This window comes from Cynocephalus volans, chromosome 9, assembly GCF_027409185.1.
Source record: "Cynocephalus volans isolate mCynVol1 chromosome 9, mCynVol1.pri, whole genome shotgun sequence".
Taxonomy (NCBI): Eukaryota; Metazoa; Chordata; class Mammalia; order Dermoptera; family Cynocephalidae; genus Cynocephalus; species Cynocephalus volans.
In genome coordinates, this window is record NC_084468.1 from 60396469 (window position 1) to 60418301 (window position 21833).

The window sequence follows — 21833 nt, forward strand, 5'->3', positions numbered from 1 at the left end:
TTGGGCAGCCAACAGCTCAACCCATACACAGCACTCCTGTGCCAGAATTCAGTGCATGAGTGAAACAAAAGACCTGCATATAATAAGGGAAGTCTTCTCAGTCTCTGGTGACATATTTCCAATAGTTCTGTGTATAATTGATCACAGCATTGGCCAGCTTAAGTCTAGTGAGCATCCAAATAAAGCCAAAGCATGCCATTTGAGATGTCCTTGGTGATTGCCATCAATTAAGTTGGAGACCTGAGCTTTTTATCTACTTGTTTTCTTTTCCTTCTTTCCACTTGTTTCTATAGAGTGTGTGAAAATATTTATGTAGTTGTGCAGACACTGCCAAACAGCAAAAATGGTACACTTCTGAAACTGACCTGGCTGGCAGTCAGTACCTCTATATGCTAAATTTAAAATGTTTCTCAAATGGATGTACAAAAGTAATGTGAAAAGCTGTTAGGGGTAGCAGTAATGTTCATGATTATGGATTGTTTGAAATAGTAGCTACATTGAATCCTTACTCTATAGCCAAGCATTCCCATGCCCTTCTTTGAGTGATTTTATTCATCCAATGTTTTTTCAAACTCTTTTTCAACATATTTACCTATTGCAGCCAAACTTGATTCTGTACTTCACCAAAACCCTGATTATTCTTGTTGTTATATGATTCCCCATTGAGATTCTTTATGCCAACGGTAAATCAGGAAAGGGAAAAGACATCTGACTCCTTTCATCCACAAGTCCTTCTTTAACAAATCTGATACTTCATCTGCTGAATCACTGGATATTGTCTGTGTCACTTGTTTGAATGCTCTTGGACTTATTCTCAAGTTATTTATTTTAATTTAGGTGATTCCTTATTTCTGAAATTATATAGAAAGTTCTTTGAGGCAAAACTTTTCTTTTATATTCTTTAGAAGGCCTCACAATACTGTGTACTGTTTATGGTAGGTATCCAACAAACTTCAGGTGAACTCAGTACTTCGGTACAACCCCAGAAAATAATTCATTTTAAAGGAAAAGATTATTGAAATACCTTCCCTTCATTACACAGTTTAATTTATGGTTTCTCTTTCTTTAAAAAAAATTTTTTTTTAATCGTTTACCTCATATTCTGGACTTACTGTACCTTATTTGGAAAACAGAAGTTTTGTATAATGTAATAATTGTTGTTGCTTTTTAATATATTCATTAATAATACTCAGTGCTGATGAAAGCATGGGAAGTCTTGAGGCCTCTGCTAGTACAAGTGTACATTGGGACAGGCTTTTTGGAAATCATTTTAAAAATATGTATGAAGGGTCTTAAAAATTAATTTTTAGTGGTTATACCAGGAAGCTATCCTAAGGAAATAATCAGAGACAACACATATGTATTGTTTACATATGTATATTTATCACAATATTCTGATTTATAGTACCAAAACCTTGAAAGCAACAGGAAATTTATTCAATAAGTTATAGAACATACATATGCATGTAAAAATTGTATGAATTTTAAATAGTGTAGGGTAATGTTTAGAATTTAATAATTTTTAAAAGCTATCTTTCAAGTCATGTATACACTATGGCCACAATTTTCTTAAAAATGCAGATACACATAAACACAAGTAAAAGGAATGGACCAAAAATGTGAAAAGTGATTATCTCTGGATAGTGGAATTACAGGGGATTTTTATGATGTTCTTTATACTTCTTTATACTGGTATCTTCCTTATATTCTATAAGAGAATGTATACTCTAATCAGGAAAAAAAAAAAAAAATGCCCCCCCCCATAAAAAGCTTTATGAAAACTGTAGGTGTAAAAAAAGAAAGAAAGGGAGCTGTAAGTGCCAATCATCCATCCATCTGACTGATATTTGTATCATATTATCAGTACCTTTCATGACAGTTTCATACATCCATGAGCGAGAAAACACCTGAAAGCAGAGCTATTGCTCTGGATTCAGTTTCCAATAGAATCTTTTTATGTTTCTATTAGACATTTTGAGTTTTTCTGGGTCACAGATCCACGTTTATTTACTGGCCTGCTTTGTTTTCGTAGCTGTCTAAATGCTGTGTGCAGTGCACAGATTTCTCAATTCAGCAGCATTCAGTACAGCCTTTGATTTATTCCTATCCTTAGTGTTCAGAAGATAAAACCTGAGTCCTAAGGACTCTCTTTGGCACAGAATCGTGTTATTGTTCTTTACTTTCACTGTGGCACGCCCCCTTTTGAGATTATGCCCCTTGGTGAGATAATTGGAACATTTGTTGCCACAGGCGCAGTTAGCCTTAGGTTTACATGGTCGGGTTCTCTGAATTGTGATTATGTGTACACAAGGCAGTCTTTGTAAAACTTCTTCTCAAAGTGAGAAGGTTGTAGCTTTTAATACAGTCTCAGAAGCCTGCAGGGCAAAGTTCCTTGAACAAGGTTCATCCCTTTCTGTTGCTCTGCTTCGAGATTAACCTGACTAATCATCCTTTCAAGGTAAGTTTTACCCAGCTAGCTTCTGGGGTTTTGTAAAATCTTAAATCCGGGTGAGAAATATCAGTAGATTTGTACTTGTACCATAATTTCTATTTAAACCACCAAAGAGCTACATACCTCTGAGCTGACCATAACATGTTCTCCTTTGTCCTTCCCATTGCAGGTCTACTTTCAGTTTCTTCCCAACTCCTTGATACTCCTGCACTGGGGCCTGCCTTGGCACTGTCATTAATCACAGTGCCTTATAGTCTTTCCTCTCTGTTGATGAGCCTTTCTTAGAGCAGAGTTTCTACTTTAATCTGTAATTTGTGCCTTTCTTAACTCTTCTTTGGGTTATCAGCTTCTAACACCCGAAAGTCATTTGTCCTATACTAATCACTGAAATAGGAATAATTTTCCCAAGGTAAATGTTGTACCAGATTAGATAACTACTGCCCAGTGATGGAGCTCAGAATGGAATTCAAGTTGTCAGATTCCCAAGCCTAGGTACCAAGATCTGGCTGGAGAGAGAACAAGTGCTGTTGTTTGAGAGCATCCATCATATTCTCTGCCCTTCAGTTGTGGTTCCGTATTCTTTGTTGTTGATGGTGCCCCCTTTTTGAAGGGGTGTGGTAGAGTATAAGGGGGTGTTTTTCCATTGTGGTTCCTCTAGCCCCCACCAATCTGCTGTGACTGCTGTGAAGTGCTTTTGTGTAGAGGGATATAAATACTAAAATCTGTTCCTGTGTAATTTTTTGTATTTGAACTTTTCCAGAGAACAAACAGAAGGATTTGGTGAATTTAAAAATACATGTGTTGAGGAACAATGAAACAGATTTGTCCTCAAATGGCCCCTAAGTAATTATTTATTTTTCATCATAACTAAATATTTCAAAATAAAACTTAATGTCAGTGTTTTGAAAATAATGTTTTTTAAAGCAAATGTCTTTAGTAGTATTGTTATTTATGTTTTTTAATGAAAACAACTTATTTTTCTAGTTATGGAAATGATATATTTGCATTGTAAAAGTCACAGAATACAAAAATTATAAAATACAAAATGGTAGAATTCACCAAAAATTCTAGCACCCAGACATAATCATTGTTAAGATTTAAGAGCCAGATTCTCTTTTTAAATATATGCACACAAAGTTCACTTGCAAACTCAATTTTATACATGTAAGGTCATACCATACCAGTGTTGTGTGACCTGCCATTTTTCCTCTGCATTATCTTTCCACATCAGTACATAGAAATCCGTTACTTCATTTTATGTGTTCTGTTGTTTGGATGTGCCATAATTTCTTTGACTGTGTCGTTATTATAGACAATTCAGTTGTTTCTAAATTTTACGACCACAGACATTTTTGGTATATTGTTATGGGTATAACCTGAACATTTTATCAATTTTCATTTTTAGAAGTGGAATTTCTGGGTCAGATAGTAATGTTTTAACTTTTTATACACGTTGCCAAGCTACTTTTAAACATTAAAAAAAAAAAATCTTAATAGCAGGGTGTCTTGAACTTTCATATTGGTTACTTTGCACTTGGTTTTGTTTTTCACTGCTGCAGTTGGTAGAGTTTTCTCACACTGTATTAAAAGTTGAACTTTCCAAAGCATACAGCTGTGGTGTTTTAAAGCACTTGGTTCAGCAGCTGTAAACTGCATGACAATATTTTATCTGTTTTTTTTTTTTTTTAAAGCTTGTAACAGTGTCTTAGGCAGAAAACAATGAGTTTTACTATTAATTGTGCAGTGGGAAATTTCATGCTTTTCTAAGATTGCCAGAGTGTGTTTTGTGAGATGGAAAGGCTGCTGGAATTTCTTTTTTCTTTCTCCTAAAGCTATGAAACTTAGAGTTTATATGAGCTGTATTCCCTTTCATCTGAGAATCCCACAGTGTCTTAGTCCTGTGGGCAGCAGCTTCCCAGCCGAGGTGTATGGAAGACATTATCCCTGCCAGTACAGCTGTTCGGGCAAGAGGGCAAAGGGTTTACTGATCAGGGCCCCTTTTCCTCCTCTCCTCATTCCTCATTGGGCCCTGTCCTCCGTAGCCTTCCAGTGTCACCCAGCTACCCACCTGTCTTAAGAATCTGTTTTATCTTCACTTGTCTCTCTAGCATACCAATTCCTTTTTAACCTTGTGTGGTAGTTATTTAGGTCTCCCCAAGGGCAATGTCTGTAGATATTTCATCTTTGTGACTTCTGTTGCCTTAGTAAAGCCCTTTGCTCACCATAGGTACTCAGTAAATATTAAATGGCTCAAGTGTTGATAACTTAATTTGTTACTTTTTCTAATACCATTTATAATTCTTTGCTGGTATTTTTGTTTGTAATATATGATGAGGAAAAGATAGAACTTGGACTAAATTACTGGTTTATTAGAACAGGACCTCTATGAAAACTAGCTTGACAGGTTTTTGTTGTTGTTGTTGTTATTGTTACCAAGTGAATTATGTTACTGTTTAACAGCACCTCAGCTGTTAAACTTGTCATTTGACTTATTTTTTTCCCTGTGTTTAATATTTAGCTTAGTTGTTTTTTCAAATATCTAATTTCCTTTATTTTCTTTGCATAATTATGGCAAATCTAATTAGAGGAATCCAGTTTGTAGCCAAACCAGAATACGAGGCACACACTGGTTTCTCATAAAAGTAAAATTGACATTGATGATGTACTAAGTGCTTTAAATTCATTAGCTTTTATTTTCAAAATGGTCTTCAAGGAGTTGTTTGTGATTTATCAGTGTTTGTGATCTACATTTCCCTCAAGAAACTGTAATAAAGTTTGAAAAGTTAACATTCTAAATTAAAGGACACAGAATAACTCCCAGGCCTCGGAAAATTTGACTGTAACTTCGTTGTCTATACTGGGGGAGAAGAGCAATTTCTTGGTTGTCTGTACTGGGGAAGAAGAGAGATTTCACAACCATGGTACATAAACAAATGAGAGGCTCTTTTTGAGTGCATTCAAACACTTCTCTAGAGAGAAGGAGCTTCAGCGAGTTCCCTCATCCAGAGAAAAAAGAAGTAATTTATGTAGGAGCCACTGCATTGTTGGAGAAATGCTCTATCCCAGATCTGTCTCAACATCAAAGCCAGAGCCCCTTCTGTCAGACCACACTACTGTCATCATTGAGTCACCGTGTGCCTTAAGAACAAATAGTTTATAGTACTACTTGGTTAAATGTTTCCAGAGCTGCATAATTAGTCTGCTGACTTATTCATTCTTAGACCTGAAACAGAATGATAGCCAAAGAAAATAGTTAAGTAAACTTAAAGAAGCTATGCTTCCTAATTCAGGCGCCTTGTATAATTCCAGGCTTGTATTTTATCTCCTAACTAAAATAAGTTTTTGTTCATATGCATCTTAAAAATAAGATAACTAAATTCTGTTAGGTGTAGCATTTTTAACCATTTAATCCAGGCATCTGGAGTGGAGTGGTAGTTGCGATGTTTCGCCACTGGTTGCATGACACTGCACACACTGGGGTCCACTCAGCATTTCTAAGCTGGGCATTTCTTTCCGTGTGAGTCAGTGTTTTCAGTGGGAACTGAGGCTAATTGTTAAGCCAGAGTAACTTTGGAGACTCTTCTTTACCATTTGTTTTAATATTTATAGTGTATACCTGGCATAATTCTGGTTGGTACTCTGAATTATGCAATAGCTATAGCAGAATTTTAACCCAGACCTGTTTACTGCAGGCCTTTAGACTGCTCTTCTTTGTAGTTTGTGAATGAGTATTACATGGTACAAATTATTGTTTTATAGCTTTTAAATCAAGCAAAACACGCTTGAGGTAACAAAGTATTATCTCTAGGAAAATGAAATGTTCTGGGAAAAAGACAAGAGTAGTCCATACTGCCATCCACCCCTTTGACTAATATATTAGATACTGTTGTTTTTGTTGCTGTTTTAATAATTTGAGCATAGTCCAGAGGACACAATTTTTTTAATTAATTTTTTATTGAAACATTGATTTTATGTATTTATGGCTTACAGAGTTATATTTCAATACATGTACACAGTATGTGATGATCTAATCAGGGTGATTAACATATTCATCATTGCAAAACTTAATCATTTTTTGTGATCTGAACATTTGATTTCCTCTCTTCTCATTTGATAACATGCAGTAAATCATTATTAATTATAAATTCTTGGGTCAACTGTATATGAATATCTAGCTATAATTTTTTTTTTCTATCCAGCTATAATTTTGTGTCCATTAATCATCCTCTTAGTTTGCCCCTCCCCTTTCCTATCTCTAGTAACCACAATTTCAGAAGGCACAATTTTAAAAAATCTTTTACAAATCCTTCTTTGGGGATTTAAAAGAATGGTATGGTACCTCTTCTTTATTACAACAAAATCCTGAGCACACCAAGGTAAAGGGGAGAACAACATTGAAAGGAAAAGACAGACCTTTTCTGGGGAAGGAAAGCTCCCTTAAATTGATTCCATCTCTCTGACACTTAAAACTTTAAACTCTGTTTTAAAAAGAAAAGAGAAAACATGTCTAGTCGGAACAGAAGAGTGCCCTAGATGGACATTACCAAAGGAAAAGTCAGAAATCCCACCACACATTCTCCAATAGAAATTCACTTTCCAGAGCTGTTTTCTGCACAAATCTTGGAGGATCTTTATGTTTTGCTTTCATAAGGTAGCATTTACTTCATTAGGAGACAAGTATAGTTTCTAGTTAAACAAAATATCAAATAAAATGGGAATATTCACCCTATTGACATTTGGAGGGTCACATAGCAAGTCTAAAGAGCAAATAATGTGGATGGTTAAAAGAGTACATTCTTGTGAATCTGTAATCCTACATAATATATATAGATCTTTAGCATATTATATTGTCGAAGGATTATACCTGGAAACAACATATTGCAAACATGTCTACGTATAATGCATTTTAGCACTAATTTACTGTAAAATAATAGTAGCCAACACTTATAGTGTGTTTTTCCTGTGTGAGACACTTTCTAAGTGCTTTATATATACAGATCCACTATTTCAAAATCTAAAAAAACAAACTCTGGAAACCAAAAGCATTTTTCATGAATTTGCCTGAACTGATTTGTTGATACAGTATGAACTGAATTTACTTGAGGCTATTTATATTCTTTATTTATCCTATGTAATCTGAATATTCATTTATTTCCTGCAGAAATATTAATGTGCTTGATTGTGGGCTGCTGCCTCAGATCCTGCTAGTTCTCTGTGTTGAATAAACATGTGGCTTTATTGAATTATAAGTGATTTACTTTGTGTATCCTCAAAGCAGTATCCTTTCCTTTATTTTTGTTTTGGGGAGGGTGGGTTGGAAGAAGTGTTTAGATTCTTTTGTTGTTGTTATTTTAAGAAAGGTCAGTAGTTTGCATCATGATATTTGTCCTGAATTTAAAAATTATTCCCCGTGCTTTTCCGCTTCACTGAAGTGATCCAAATAAATGTTGAATGAGGTTAATCGTGTACAATACAAACAGCCTAATTTGAATTTTAATAGAAAAAAATCTTACTTTTTTATAGACGATGTGTCTTTGTTTCCTTTTATTAGAAACTTTGAAATTACTAATCTTAGCTTCAAAACATATTTAATAATCATAGTTGGTATATCTGCTTGGTTGGTCGAATTCCCAGCCCTTTTAACTGTTAGTCTCTGTATTAAGCAGAAAGAGTCCTGTGAACCTCCCTTTCAGTTATCCCGTTGGAAATCTTGTTTTTAATAGCACTTTTCTTTCTTGGCCTGCATGACATTTTATCTTTCTTTTCCTTTCTTTTTGCCGTTTGCAAAGACTCTTGGGAGGATTTGACAGATTTGGTGGAGCAAATGCGCGATGATGCAGAAGGTGCGTGCCACACCAACGTCTTTCAGCTTTTTTTTTTCTTGCTTTTAAAAATTTTCTAACAACCTTTTAATTGTTTTCCAGAAGAGGGAGTGTCAGCTTTAGGTTTTATTTCCCATAGCAAGAACTAGGAAATCTTTATGCTTGTGGTTCTAAGAAAATAGTGTTAATGTATGTTTACACTGCTCCTTTAGGATATTTGTTAAATAATGTGTTTAAAAGGGACATTATTTTAAAACAACAACAAAAAAAAACCACAAAAAAAAGGGCTGGCTGGCTAGCTCAGTTGGTTAAATGGTTAGAGCGCAGTGTTATAACAGCAAGGGGTAAAGGGTTCTGATTCCCATATCGCCAGCCCCACCTCCAAAAATAAATTAATTAATTTAATTAAATAAAACAAAATAAAAGGGACATTATTTCAAAATTATGGCAACTTTTTCTATGGCTGTTTTTTTCATTTGTTTTTTGGGAAGTAAATTTCATCACTCGTAAAAAGAGACAAGGGTGCGTCAAAAAGTTTATGGAAAAAATAAGATTAAAAGATAATACCAATCTTTTAATGAACTTTTTGAAGGAACTTCGCATATATAGTATTTCTGTGAACTTCACAGCAGTCAAAAACAGATTCCAGCAATCTGAAGAGTTTGGTCTGGAATGTTGCTGTGATTTGTAGAATCACTATTTCCTCTTTGTCATGTAGTAAATTTCTTTCTTGTAGAATTATTTTGAAAATAGCACATATGTTCTCATGTATGAAGTTTCCCCAAACCTATAATTGTTTCTTCTGTAATCATGGCACCTAAATTTAAGAAACTCAGGATTATTTACACATTCTATACTAAAAATAGAGGTTTGACTACTTTACTGTATCATTTTACATCCTTTCATTTTGCCCAATTAAAGGTATCTTTGACCTTTAGCACATGTTCACCTAGCACACACACACCCACCTCTCTGCCCAGACTGGCCTTTTCATGTCCTCTACCTGAGCTGCCACATCCTCCTCTCCTGCTTTGCTCCTGTGACATCTCAGGCAGGGCATTTACTCCCTTCTCCCTCACCTGTGACACGTGCCCAAACCCTTCAGTCCAGATGGCAGGTCCACAAAGCACTCTTTGACAGCTTTAGCCTACAGTCATTTCTCCATTCACTTACTCTTGCAGAACTTGGAGCTTAATGCTTTTAACTTATTCTCTAATTCTTGTGTGTCTGTTACCCTAGTTAATAGGTAAACTTCTTAGAACAGAGATTGTCTCAAACTTCTTAGTACCCTTATCAGATGGGTATTGTCCTCAGTAGATCTGGTCACAACAAACAAAACCAAAGTAGTTTTCTCTCTGCAGTAATGCGGCAATATCTTCTTCAGCACTTCCCTTTGAATGAGTAAATTACAATCCTGAGTTTCAAATCTTTTCCTATGGTCAAGCTTTTTTTTTTTTTTTTCGCCATCTTTAATTCTGCTTTTAATGTAACTGATCATAGTAATTCAATAAAAAAAATATCAGTATTGTCCAGTTGATTGACAGTTTACACACAAGAAAAAAAAAGAGGAGGCTGTTGATCCATTCAGTGAGTAGTATTTACCATTATGTTAGCTGCTATTATTATTAATTTGCCAGGCACCATCAGGTTTAAGGCTTTAGTTCCTTTGAAAAACTACATATTAAAGAAAAATGCTATATAAAATCTATGCCCTTGTTAAGGGCTTCTTCCCAATGACTCAACACAAGCATAATTCTATTTCTTTAATACAAAGTGCTAGTGTAAGAATCAAGCCTACTGTGATAAGCAGCCTCCTCCTTTTCATTTTGTTTTTGCAGGAGTTTTTGTGGATGGTTATTATAGGTGAAATCCAAAAGGGAAGAATATGAACTTTAACAGTATAGTGCATAAAATACACAGAAGATGTGAATTGTATCAGTACCTCGATAATCTTAGATTGGTTAAGTGATATATGGTAATGTTGGTCAAGATCCTATTTACAGAAAAGTCATTTGGGAATGTAGTTTAAAAAAAAAAAAAAGGAATAGGGAGTGGGAATGCCTTTACTTGCTAACTTTTTTGAATCATTTTATTCTTGTCTTTTTTATATTATTTTCTACTTCTCTTGCCTCATGGACTCAATCACAGTTATGTGAAATGCTAGAATTTTACTGTATTACATAACTTGGAGATTCTGTAAATGAACACTAGTAACAAGACAATATATAAATTACGGGGTATTACCCACACATAATACATATAACAGTTCACGGTCTGGGAAGAATCCTGGTTTCAGACTCTGACAAAGCTTATGATGTATTTAGGCTCAGATCTTTTCAGGAGACCTTTACTTGCTGAGCTGTTTCAATTCTGTTTCTCATCTGTAATTATGGATGTGCCATTATAGTTCACTTTTTTTCTTTTCTTTTTCTTTTTACTGTCACAATGGAAACACAGTTGGCTTTTTAATAGATGAAATGTTAACACTGTCATCTGGCCTCCTGAAAAAATTACTTTTTAATATTACAAACTCTATTAGGTTGTTTGGGTTTTTTTTTTTTAATTTTGGCAAGATTGAAGCTTTTTCTGGTGAACGTTTTTACAGTGATGATCAGTTTCACATTGTGTCTAGAATTTGTTTCCATTTAGAATATGAAATGTCGTCTTAGAGTAGAATTGTATTCTGCTTACATTAATTGATTATCTTGCATCTCACCCATTATATGCTAATAATTTATGTCTAAAAAAGTTTTAAGACTCACTAGGGAATTTATGAAGATTAAATTAAATAATGAAAAGCACATAGTTTATTATGTTTATTTTCTCAATAGATATTGAATTCTTATCTACACCCATAACAAGCCTTTTAAACACATTTTGTAAATTTGCAGTTACCCAGATTACTACCTATCTCTGAGTATTGAAATGATCGGGACACTACTTGAATTTGGGAAATAATAAACCTGTGTGAAATGTTACCTGGCCGAGATTGCTTACTGGTTCCTTGACATATTTTGGGGGGGTTCAGACTTGATGCCCACCCACCATGTTGAAAAACAGAAGGAACACATCTAAGAGATTTTCTTACCTTGTAGCACAGTGCCACATAGTCATTCAATAAAGATTTATTAAATTAAACTAAATTGTTACATTTATGGAGGACCATAATAATTATAATACCTAACAATTTTTTTGTTCTTAGTATGTCCCAAATACTTCTAAATGCTTAACATGTACAGACTTGTTTAATCTTCAAAACCCTATCATTTCATAGATGAGGAAAGTGGACCCTACAGGGGTTAAGAAACTTTCAGTTTAATACAATAAAAAGGAACAAACTATTGATACAACCTGGATGAATCTCCAGAGAATTATGCCGAGCTCGTTTTTTTTTTAAAAAAGCCAATTTAAAGGTTACATATAACATTCTTAAAGAGACAAAACTATCGAAATGAACAGATTAGTGGTTGCCACAGGTTAAGGACAGCATGGGAGACAGGAGAGAAGTTGGTTTGGCTGTAAAAGGTCAATGTGAGGGATCCTGTGGTAATGGAAATGTTCTTTTTCTTTTTTTAATGGTGGCGGGCCTGTATGGGGATCCAAACCCTCAACCTTGGTGTTGTGGCACTGTGCTCTAACCAACTGAGCTAACAGGATAGCCCTCATGTTCTGTGTCTTGACCGTAATTCACTGTCAATATCCTGGTAGTGATAATATATTATAGTTTTGAAAGATATTGCCTTTGGGGGAACTAGGTTAAAGGTATGTGGTATCTCTATTGTTTCTTATAATCTTATGTGAATCCTCAATTATGTCAAAATAAAAGTACAGTGACAGAAAAAAATTCCCAAGGTCACACAGCTAGGGAAGAGTTTGAGGAGAGTTCAAACTCCTACAGACAAAGTTTAGAGCTTGTGCTCTTAACAACTACAGCAAAGATCCTCAAACTTATTTGACCCAAGAACCATTGTAAAAATATTTTTTCATCAGAACTCAGTACACACATTTGTCTGTATATATCTACAACAAAAGTTTCTGTGTGGGACACAACAAATTGGTGTGATGACCCACAAAGGGGTTGTGACTTTCAGTTTGAGAGATACTCCAGTATATCGTGCTGCCTCTCAAGCATATATCCATTTGAGCTCTGTCCACTATCTAGGTATATGCAAAAGAACCCTTCCTGAGATGACTGTTTGGCTCTGTTTCCAGCCTATAATTGTTGGTGCACTTTACAGGTCGGGCCAGTAACCCTGCATATTTCTATTTCTCTTTAAACTGTCTCCTCTGGTGAAAGCATCTTTTCTCATAATTGCTGCTGTTATCCCTATGCTGATGATTCTCCAGCTCCAAACATTAATTTGCATTTGCAATTATGTGATGAAAAATATGTAGAGAATTCTTCCATGTAAATATTCCTTTACTGTGTTTCAAAACCAAACGTATTTTGCTCTTTACCCCCAAAACAGTTACTCAGCTTTTTCATTTCTATTTACAGCACACTGTTCTAGTCTCTCAGGGCAAAAATCTTGGGTTATTCTTGACTCCTCCATTTTCTTAACAGATACTCTTAGATTCAACCCTTCTGTTTGACCATCTAAACTTGAGTTACTACAGTTCTTCGTGGCAGACCATTTTGATTCTCTTCCCCCACATTCATTTTGCATACTCCACTCAGATTAATCATCCCTAAACAAAACTTTAATCACCCTGATCTCCTACTCAGAACCTTCTGTCAAGGTTCCCCTTTACTGCTTCATTGATATACAAGTCTAGTTTTAGTGATCTCTTCACCTTACTCTACCTGTGTTTTCCTGTTCTTTCCAATAAGAACTCTCCATTCCATTCTTATTTTCTCCACCTCACTTCACACACACATTCTCACCATTTGGAATACTTTCTTCCATGTATTCTGAGACATCACAACATTTAGGGGCTGCCAGAAGTCTTACAGTGTACTGAGATTTATGATGATTTTATCCATATTGCTCCTGTTATGATAATAAATTAGCCAGTTACTGTTTCTTGGATTCTGGCAAAAGACATAAGACTCTTGGGTCAAACACAAAAGGCTGACTATGGTCCTGACTTCTAAATGTTCCCAGAAATCTCCTAGATATTCTTCTGTGGCATGGAATTCTTCAAATAATGGAAGTTTGCGAAACTTCCCAAAGCTAAACTTTGTTATATTATGATATGGAAGTCCAATGAAGAAGAAATCATTGTAGTTTCATAGGGAACTTTCATACAAGCTTAGATTATAAAAGAACATTTACTAAAGATTAGAGAAATGTATACCTAACCAAGAATGAGTAAGAGTGTATATTTAAAAAACAGTTTTGGAAAGTTAAATCACCAAATAAGCACACTCGTTTCAATACTAAAGCCAATCAAAAGGGCTTTTTTGGTTATATTCAGAGGTAGGTAAAAGAAAACAGTACTAGTTTCTTATTGGAGGCTAGCAGTTAAACCTTTACTTGAAACAAGAGAAAGCAGAACTTTTTTTTACCTTTCATTATGGAACTTTTTTAAGTACATAAAGTAGAAAGAATAGCATAATGAACTTCTAACATCTCCATCACCTAGCTTCAGTAATTAACAATATTCACCAATCTTATTTCATCTGTTACCCACATTTTTGTTTCTGGAGCATTTTAAAGCAAATCCCAAGCATTATGTCTTATCACCTATAAGCACTTCAGTACCACACCTAACAAATTAATAATAATTTCTTTTTTTTTTAATATTTTAATTTTTTAAAAAAATTTTTTGTTGGCTCGCTGGTACGAGGGTCCAAACCCATGACCTTGGTATTATAAGGCTGCACTGTAACCAACTGAGCTAAGTGGCCAGCCGAATTTCTCTCTTTTTTTTTTAAACATCCCCCTCAATTTCTTAATAGTATTTAAAACAGCTCATTTTCAAAATCAGGATCCATACAAGTTATACATTATTGTGTCTCTTAACTCTTTGGTTTTTTTTAATAACAGCTTTATTGAGATAATTTATGTACCACAAGATCACCACTTTAAAGTGTGTGATTCAGTGGTTGTTAGTATATTCACAAAGTTGTGCATCCATCACCATTACCTAATCCTAGAATATTTTCATCACCCTAAAAAGAAACCCCATACCCATTACCAGTGACTCCCTATTCCTCCTTCCTCCCAGCCCCTGGCAACCACTAGTCTACTTTCTGTATCTAGATCTGCCAATTCCAGACATTTCATATAAACAAAATTATAAAATATGTGGTATTTTGTGTCAGGCTTCTTTCACTTTGCATAATGTTTTCAGGGTTCATTCGTGTTGTAACATGTAACAGAACGTCATTCATTTTTATGGCTGAAGAATATTCTGTTGTATGGACATATCACATTTTGTCTATCCATTTATCAATTGGTGGACAGTGGCTTGCTTCTACTTTAGAGCTATTTATGAGTAATGCTACTATGAACATAAATGTACGAGTTTTTGTGTGGACATGTTTTTTTATATTGGGAATATACCTAGGAGTGGAATTGCTGGGTCAAATGTTAACTCTGTGTTTAACTGTTTGAAGAACTGCCAGCCCGTTTTCCAAAGCACCTACACCATTTTACATTCCTATGAGAAATGCATGAAGTTTCCAATTTCTCCACATTCTCGCCAACACTTGTTCTTTTATTTATTTTTTTCTTTTAAATTATAGCCATCCTAGTGGGAATGAAGTGGTATCTCATTGTGGTTTTGATTTGCATTTCCCTAATAAGCATCATTTCATTTACTTACTGTCCTTTTATATATCTTTTTTGGAGAAACGTCTATTCATATCCTTTGCCCATTGTTTTTTACTGGATTATTTTCTTTTGTTATTAAATTGTAAGAATTTTTTATATCTTTTATTCTTTTGCTCATCCAATTGTCCTAGCACCATTTGTTGTAGTCTGTTCTTTACCAATTGATCTGTCTTGGTGCCCTTGTCAAAAATCAATTGTCCATGAGTGTATGGGTTTATTTCTGGACTCTCAATTCCATTCTGTTAATCTATGTGTCTGTCTATCCTCATGACTGCCCTGCACAGTCTTTACTGTTGCTTTGTAGTAAGGCAGGAAGTCCTCCAACATTATTCTTTTTCAAGATTGGTTTGGCTATTCTGGGTCCCTGGCATTTTCATATGTACTTTATGATAAACTTGTCACTTTTTGCAAAAAGATAGCTGCGGATTTGATTAAGGATTGCTTTGGATCCGTATGTCAATTGAAGAAGTATTGCCACCTTAGCAATATTAATTCTTCAGTCTGTAAACACTGGATGTCTATTTATTTTGATCTTCAGAATTTCTTTTAATTATGTTTTGTAGTTTTCAGTGTACACATCTTGCACTTCTTTTGTTAAATTTATTTGTATTTTATTCTTTTGAATGCTATTATAAATGTAATTGTTTTCTTAATCTCATTTTTGAGTTGGTTCATTGCTAATTTATAGAAATATAACTAATTTTTGTGTATTGATCTTGTACCCTGCAACCTTGCCAAACTCATTTATGAGCTTTTTATGTGTGGATTCCTTAGGATTTTTTATACATGAGATTATATCATCTGCAAATATAGTTTTACTTCTTCTATCCAATCTGGATGCCTTTTGTTTCTTTTTCTTGCATAATTGCTCTGGCTAGATCTTCCCATGCAGTGTTGATTAGAAGTGGTGAGAGTGGACATACTTGTTTCATTCCTGAACTGTGGGAAAGCCTTTAGTCTTTCACCATTAAGTATTATGTTAGCTGTGAGTTTTTATAGGTGTCCTTTATGAGGCTGAGAAGTTCCTTTCTCTTCCTAGTTCATTGAGTGTTTATTAAAGGATGTTGGATTTTGTTAAAGGCTTTGTCTGCTTTTTTTTTTTTTTAATTTTTATTGAATCATAATTGATTATACATATTTTGGGGGTTCAACATTGAGATATGTTGATCAAATCAATATTACTAGCATATATATTGTTACAAATCATACTTACTCTTTATGCCCTTTGTCCAATCTCTCTCCATCCCCCCCTTCACCCCCCTCCACCCTCTAATTACCCTAGATTTCTTCCCTCCTTCTGAAATAGTAATGGTTACTCTGTTGATTTGTTGCCTAGTTGATTTGTCCAATGCTGAGAGGTGTGTTCAGGTCCCCCAATATTATCACAGAGCAGATGCGTCTTCTGTCACTCTGGGATGAGCTTAGTGGAGAAGAAATATCCTCTTTTCTTTGGTCTCTGCTGGTGATGCTCCTTCTCTTGGTGCACTCCAGTGGCTGGTGGACCATCTGCATGGTGGTTCTGTCATCTAGCTGCTTTCACAGCACCTGTAATTATTGTGGTGGCTGTGGTGGGCCACCCACATGGAGGTGATGTTTTTGTCATGCTCCTTGATGCTGGCAGTGTGCCTGGTTGTGGGAGGGGGGTGATGGTCCCTGGCTCCAAGGTGCTGGCAGTGTGCCTGGGCTGGAACTAATTTTTTGTCTTTTGCTTACTTCTAAAATGGGGGAACTTCCTTTGAGAGCCAGTACTTGAACTATATGGTTTAGCTAAATTGCTGCTTTGCTTCTGCTTCCCTAGGGAAGGCTTTTTGTGCAGCTCAGGTGTTAATGGTTGACTTTATATGTACTTCCAGCTCTCTAGAGACCCAGTGCACCTGGGTTGTATAGAAACTCTGATCTGGGCCTGAGTCTCTTTATCAAACTGCACCCCATGCAATTCTGTATTCCTGACCAGTCCCCTCTGAGTGGTCCTATGCTGATTGGGGGGCAGATCAGCGGTCCTTGCTGTGCCACAGTGTTCCCCCAATGGGCCCGTCTTCCCCCACTGCCCGTGCTCCAAACACTTCCCATGGGACAGGCTGTGCACCAGTCCCTTGCAATGACTCATCAGCCTCTGAGTGGCTCCTTTTTTTCAGTTGTTGTGGCTCCTCACACCTATGTGAGTCCACAGGAACCCTATTAGTATCTTGCTGGCCTGGGGGCCACCAAGGCCCTCTACTCCCCTGCCGCCTCCAAGCAACTCCATTGTTAAGGGCACAGCTGCCGCTTTTGCTGGCTCCTGCTCCGTGCACTCAGCAGTTCCAGCCTTAAAGGGGCCACAGCACGAAATGGTTGGAGCAGGTTTTTCTTTCTCTCATCGTGGCTTCTCCCACCTTCGTGCACTCCCTAGGTCTCTCCTCCTCTTCTCCTGATCTCAAGTGGCCCCAGCTTGGCTGTTGTTGCTTTTTTATAGTTGAAAATTGGTTGATTTGTGGGAAAGAGTGATACTGGGGACTGTCTGTTCTGCTATCTTGACCAGAAGCCTTAGCTTTGTCTGCTTCTGCAGAGATGATCAGGTGGTGTTTGTCCTTTATTCTATTAATTTGGCGTATTACATTAATTGATTTTTCATGTTGGACTAACCTTGCATTTTGGGATAAATCCCACTTGTAATGTTGTATAAACCTTTTTCTGTGTTGCTAGATTTGGCTTGTGAGTATTTTGTTGAGGGTTTTGCATCTATACAAATAAGGAATATTGATCAATAGTTTTCTTATGTCTTTGTCTGATTTTGGTCTCAAGGTAGTACTAGCCTCATAGAATGTATTGGAAAGTTCCCTCCTATTTTTTGGAATAGTTTGTGAAGGATTGATGTTAATTCTTCAAATGATTGGTAGATTTCAACAATGAAGCCATCTGGTCCTGGTCTTTTCTATGTGTGATTTTTTTTTACTACTAATTCAATATCTTTACTTGTTATAGGTCTATTCAGACTTTCTATTTCTTCTTGAGTTAGCTTTGATAGTTTGTGTATTTCTAAGAAATTGTCCATTTCTTCTAGGTTATCTAGTATGTTGGCATACAATTACCCGTAGTATTCTCTTCTAATCCTTTTTGTTTCTGTAAGATCAACACTCTTTCATTCCTGATTTTAGTAATTTGAATCTTCCCTCTTTTTCTATTGGTCAATCTAGCTAAATTTTTGTCAAAGAACCAACTTTTATTCATTGATTTTCTCAATTTTCTTTTCTATTTATTTCTGCTGTAATCTTTATTACTTCCTTCCTCCTGGGGCTTTCTGCTGTTATATATATTTGCTAGATATCCTTGATGAGGCCAACTGTGAAATCATGGAATTATATGCTAGAGCTAGGATGGTCCTCTAGGTCAGGGTTTCTTAAACTTTAATGCACATACAGATTGCCTGTGGGTCTCGTTAAAGTGCACAACCCAATTCAGTAGTATAATTGAGGCTTAAGATTTTCCATTTCTAAAAGCTTTCCAACTGATGCTAATGCTGACATCCCAGGACCACACAGAGTAGCAAGGATCTAGTTCATTTGGTATCAGAGTCATTCATGGGGTTTTCCATACCAAACATGTCATTTTTCCCCTTGCCAAGGATATTACTGTGCCCTTCCCTTGAGAATCAGTGCTTAAATGAATTACTATAATTGATATGAGTGTATGTTGCTTCCATGGGATAAAAGAAATTACTTAACAAGTCCAACCCTCTCATTTTACTGAGGAGGAAATTGAGGCCTCAAAGAGGTGATATTCCTTGCCTGGAGTCATATAATAAGTTGTCACAAATAGATGATTAATATCGAACAGATTAAGAGTAATGGGTGGATATAATCTTTCTGATAATAAAGGCTAATTTCAGCAAACTCTATCTTTGATTATACTCTTACCAAAAAAAGTAACAATGAGGATAAATAAATTTGTGGTTAAGTTCTCTTGACTAACTCCTTTAACAGATTTCAACCCAAAGGAAGTGTTACTTAAGTAAATTTCCTCTTTATTACTATTGAGTAGAAGAATATATGATATCTAAAATGGCATTAAGATAGATATGGATGTGTAGATAATCTAAGGGTCCTAAAATTTTATTATTTTGAGGATTGAGTAATTTTAATTATAATGAGGATTTAGTAAAAGTTTGATTGTCTCATACAAATAAGTGTCACCAGACTAGTTAGATGGTATTTTATTAGATCTTTTTAGTACTTTCAGTAATTTCTTTCACAATCAAGGACAACTCATATTAGTCCAATTTTATACTCTTAAGAGCTGTTACAGTGTAGGCAGTTAGCTCAGTAGGTTAGAGTGCAGCCTTATAACACCAGGGTCATGAGTTTGGATCCCCTTTCTGGACAGCACTAAAAAAGAAAGAAAGAAAACTATTACAGCAAAAGTTCAAAATAGATATGTTTAGCAATTACTTATCTTCTGTCATTCCCAACATAGAGAAAGGTTTTCTTTCTATATCTTTCTGTTAGTTATTTTTAATCTCATATTAAAGCTCTTGTATATCATTGAAAAGTCTCTGTATGACATTTTATTTCTTAAATAAAATAAAAGCTTTGATCTGTCAAATAATCAGGAAATTCTGAGTAGTAGCTACTATTGTGCTATACATAAATTATTCCTACTTTACCAAGAATTGGGTGTAATGTAACCTCTTAATACTAACATAATGTTAAAATGTACCTTACTTTTCCTTTATTTATTCATAAAACATTTCAAGATTTTGCTGTATGAACTTAAGTCATTGCATTATAAAGAGGTAAAATGGGATCTTGGTCAGATTGTTTCCAGAATGGTGTGACTCACCATCACTCTCAGCTAAATGACTTTGAGCTCACTTTTGTCATCACTACAAACTAAATGAGCCACATGACTCTGTAAAGTTTATTAAAATATCTTCATTTGGAAATTTGAATAGATACGGTGAAGAGTCACATGCTCTTGAAAGCACCTTGATTTGAAACCTAATCAATATAGTGTGTTATTGTAACAGTAGTCACTTCCACGTGATTTCTTTAGTCCACTGATGCTGCTATAGTCTTACCGAGGTCATTTGCACCACCATCCACCTAATCACCAAACTGGAAATGGGGAAGTTACTCTCAATTTTCCTAGTTCTCACTTTTCCCTCACATCCAAATGGTCATCATGTTCTGAAATCTTGCATTCTACCCCAGAATGTCTCTCAAGGCTGACTCCCTCTTCTCCATCAGCACCCACTGCTCTAGTTCCATTCCTTATTTCTCTCCTCAGCTATTGCACTAGACCGTTACTTGCTCCTCAGCTTTGAATTTCTGCACCCTTCCAATCCATCTTCCACAAGGATGCTAGAATGGCTTCTATAAAATTCAAATCTGTGACATCCCACCTTTCGTTAAAATCTTCACTTACTTTAAGGTAAAATTCATACTCTTTAAACAAGGTCCTGGGCAATCTGTTCCTTGCCTATTTCCCTTGTTTGTCTCATCTCAACGCCTACTAATATACATCATAAACTCCTGGCATTTTTTCAGTTTTATTTTTCTGCATATGCCAGTTCTTTCATACTTCTGTGCCTTTACCCAAGCTGTTGCTTCCATCCTACTCCCTTGACAGCTGTACTTTTTCTTACCTGACTAATTTATTTTTGTCCTTTAAGATTGAACTCAAGAGTCTCGTCCTCTGAGAACTTATAAACAAACATTTGCCCCCTAAATTCAAAGGAAAAAAAGGGGGGCCAGGTCAGATACCTTTCTTCTGTGCATATTCCCATCCTGCATCTTGTATATACCTTTGTTAGAGTTCTTATTGCAGTGTATTTGCAGTGCTTCCAAAACTTTTCCACAGAATTATACCCAATGACAGAGGAAATTTTTAGATTTACCGCCTGCCTGAAATCCTAAATTAATATTATTTCTTCTATGTGAGCCTTAAAATACATAGAAAATTTACATCTGATTCCATAGAATAGGTATATTTAGTATAATACAAAAACAGTTTAAGTTATTTGTCCTGGAATAAATTTAATTTTCGACAAAGTTGTGATAATGTTTATCCTGAAATTTCAGGTGTTCTCTGTATGCCACCCTGTTCTGTTCTCCAGAAGTCTGTGTTACCCAAGTTTAATAAATACTGAGCCCTTTAATGGAGCAGATCAGCTCATTTATCTCTGTAATTATAGCATTAAATGCAATATCTTAAAACTTTTAAAAGTAATAAATACAGTATCTAAGACACAGTAAATGTCAAATATTTATTGAAAAAAATGAATGAAAGTTTAGTATTATTTTGTTTTGATTTTTTGACAGCTGGCTAGTAGGAGGATCTGAATTCTTGACCTTAGTGTTTACAAGGCAGCACTATAACCAACTGAGCTAATCAGCTAGCTCCTGAAAGTTTAGTATTGTAATTGTAATATTAAAAAATTGTTAATAATAAGCATTAAATAATATTTTAACCTTTGTGTTAAACAAACAGTACATTCTTACTTTTGAACTCTTTTGTGTAATACTCAAACTACCCCGATTTTTTGTTTGACTTTTATTTGCTTAGAGTAGTAGTTCTCAAGGGAGAAAGGGCCTGATTTTGTCACCCAAGGAACATTTGGCAATATATAGAGACATTTTTGGTTATCATAACTGGAGAGTACTACTGACATCTAGTGGGTAAAGGCCTGGGAGGCTTCTAAACTTAATTCAGTTACCTAGCTCAAAATATCAATAATGTTAAGCTTGAGAGTAGTATTTTCTAAAGAATGGGTGGGTTGTTTGTGTTTGATGCAGGTTAGTTCAA

At 35.4% G+C, this 21833-nt stretch overlaps 1 protein-coding gene across 12 annotated transcripts in view; it reads left to right on the forward strand.

Annotated features, from left to right (window-relative positions):
• The window catches only part of RUFY3 (RUN and FYVE domain containing 3), an 84226-nt gene that overhangs the window by 27343 nt on the left and 35050 nt on the right, over positions 1 to 21833 (forward strand). For 10 of the 12 annotated variants that reach the window (XR_010024416.1, XR_010024417.1, XM_063107325.1 and 7 more), the window contains one exon: positions 8242 to 8295. The exons of the other annotated variants lie outside the window; for them this stretch is intronic. Coding sequence is in view for 8 of the 10 variants with exons in the window: in XM_063107325.1 (XP_062963395.1) it covers positions 8242 to 8295 (54 nt within the window). In the remaining 2 variants the exon portion in view is untranslated. The remainder of the gene's footprint in view (positions 1 to 8241; positions 8296 to 21833) is intronic. 12 annotated transcript variants of the gene reach the window in all.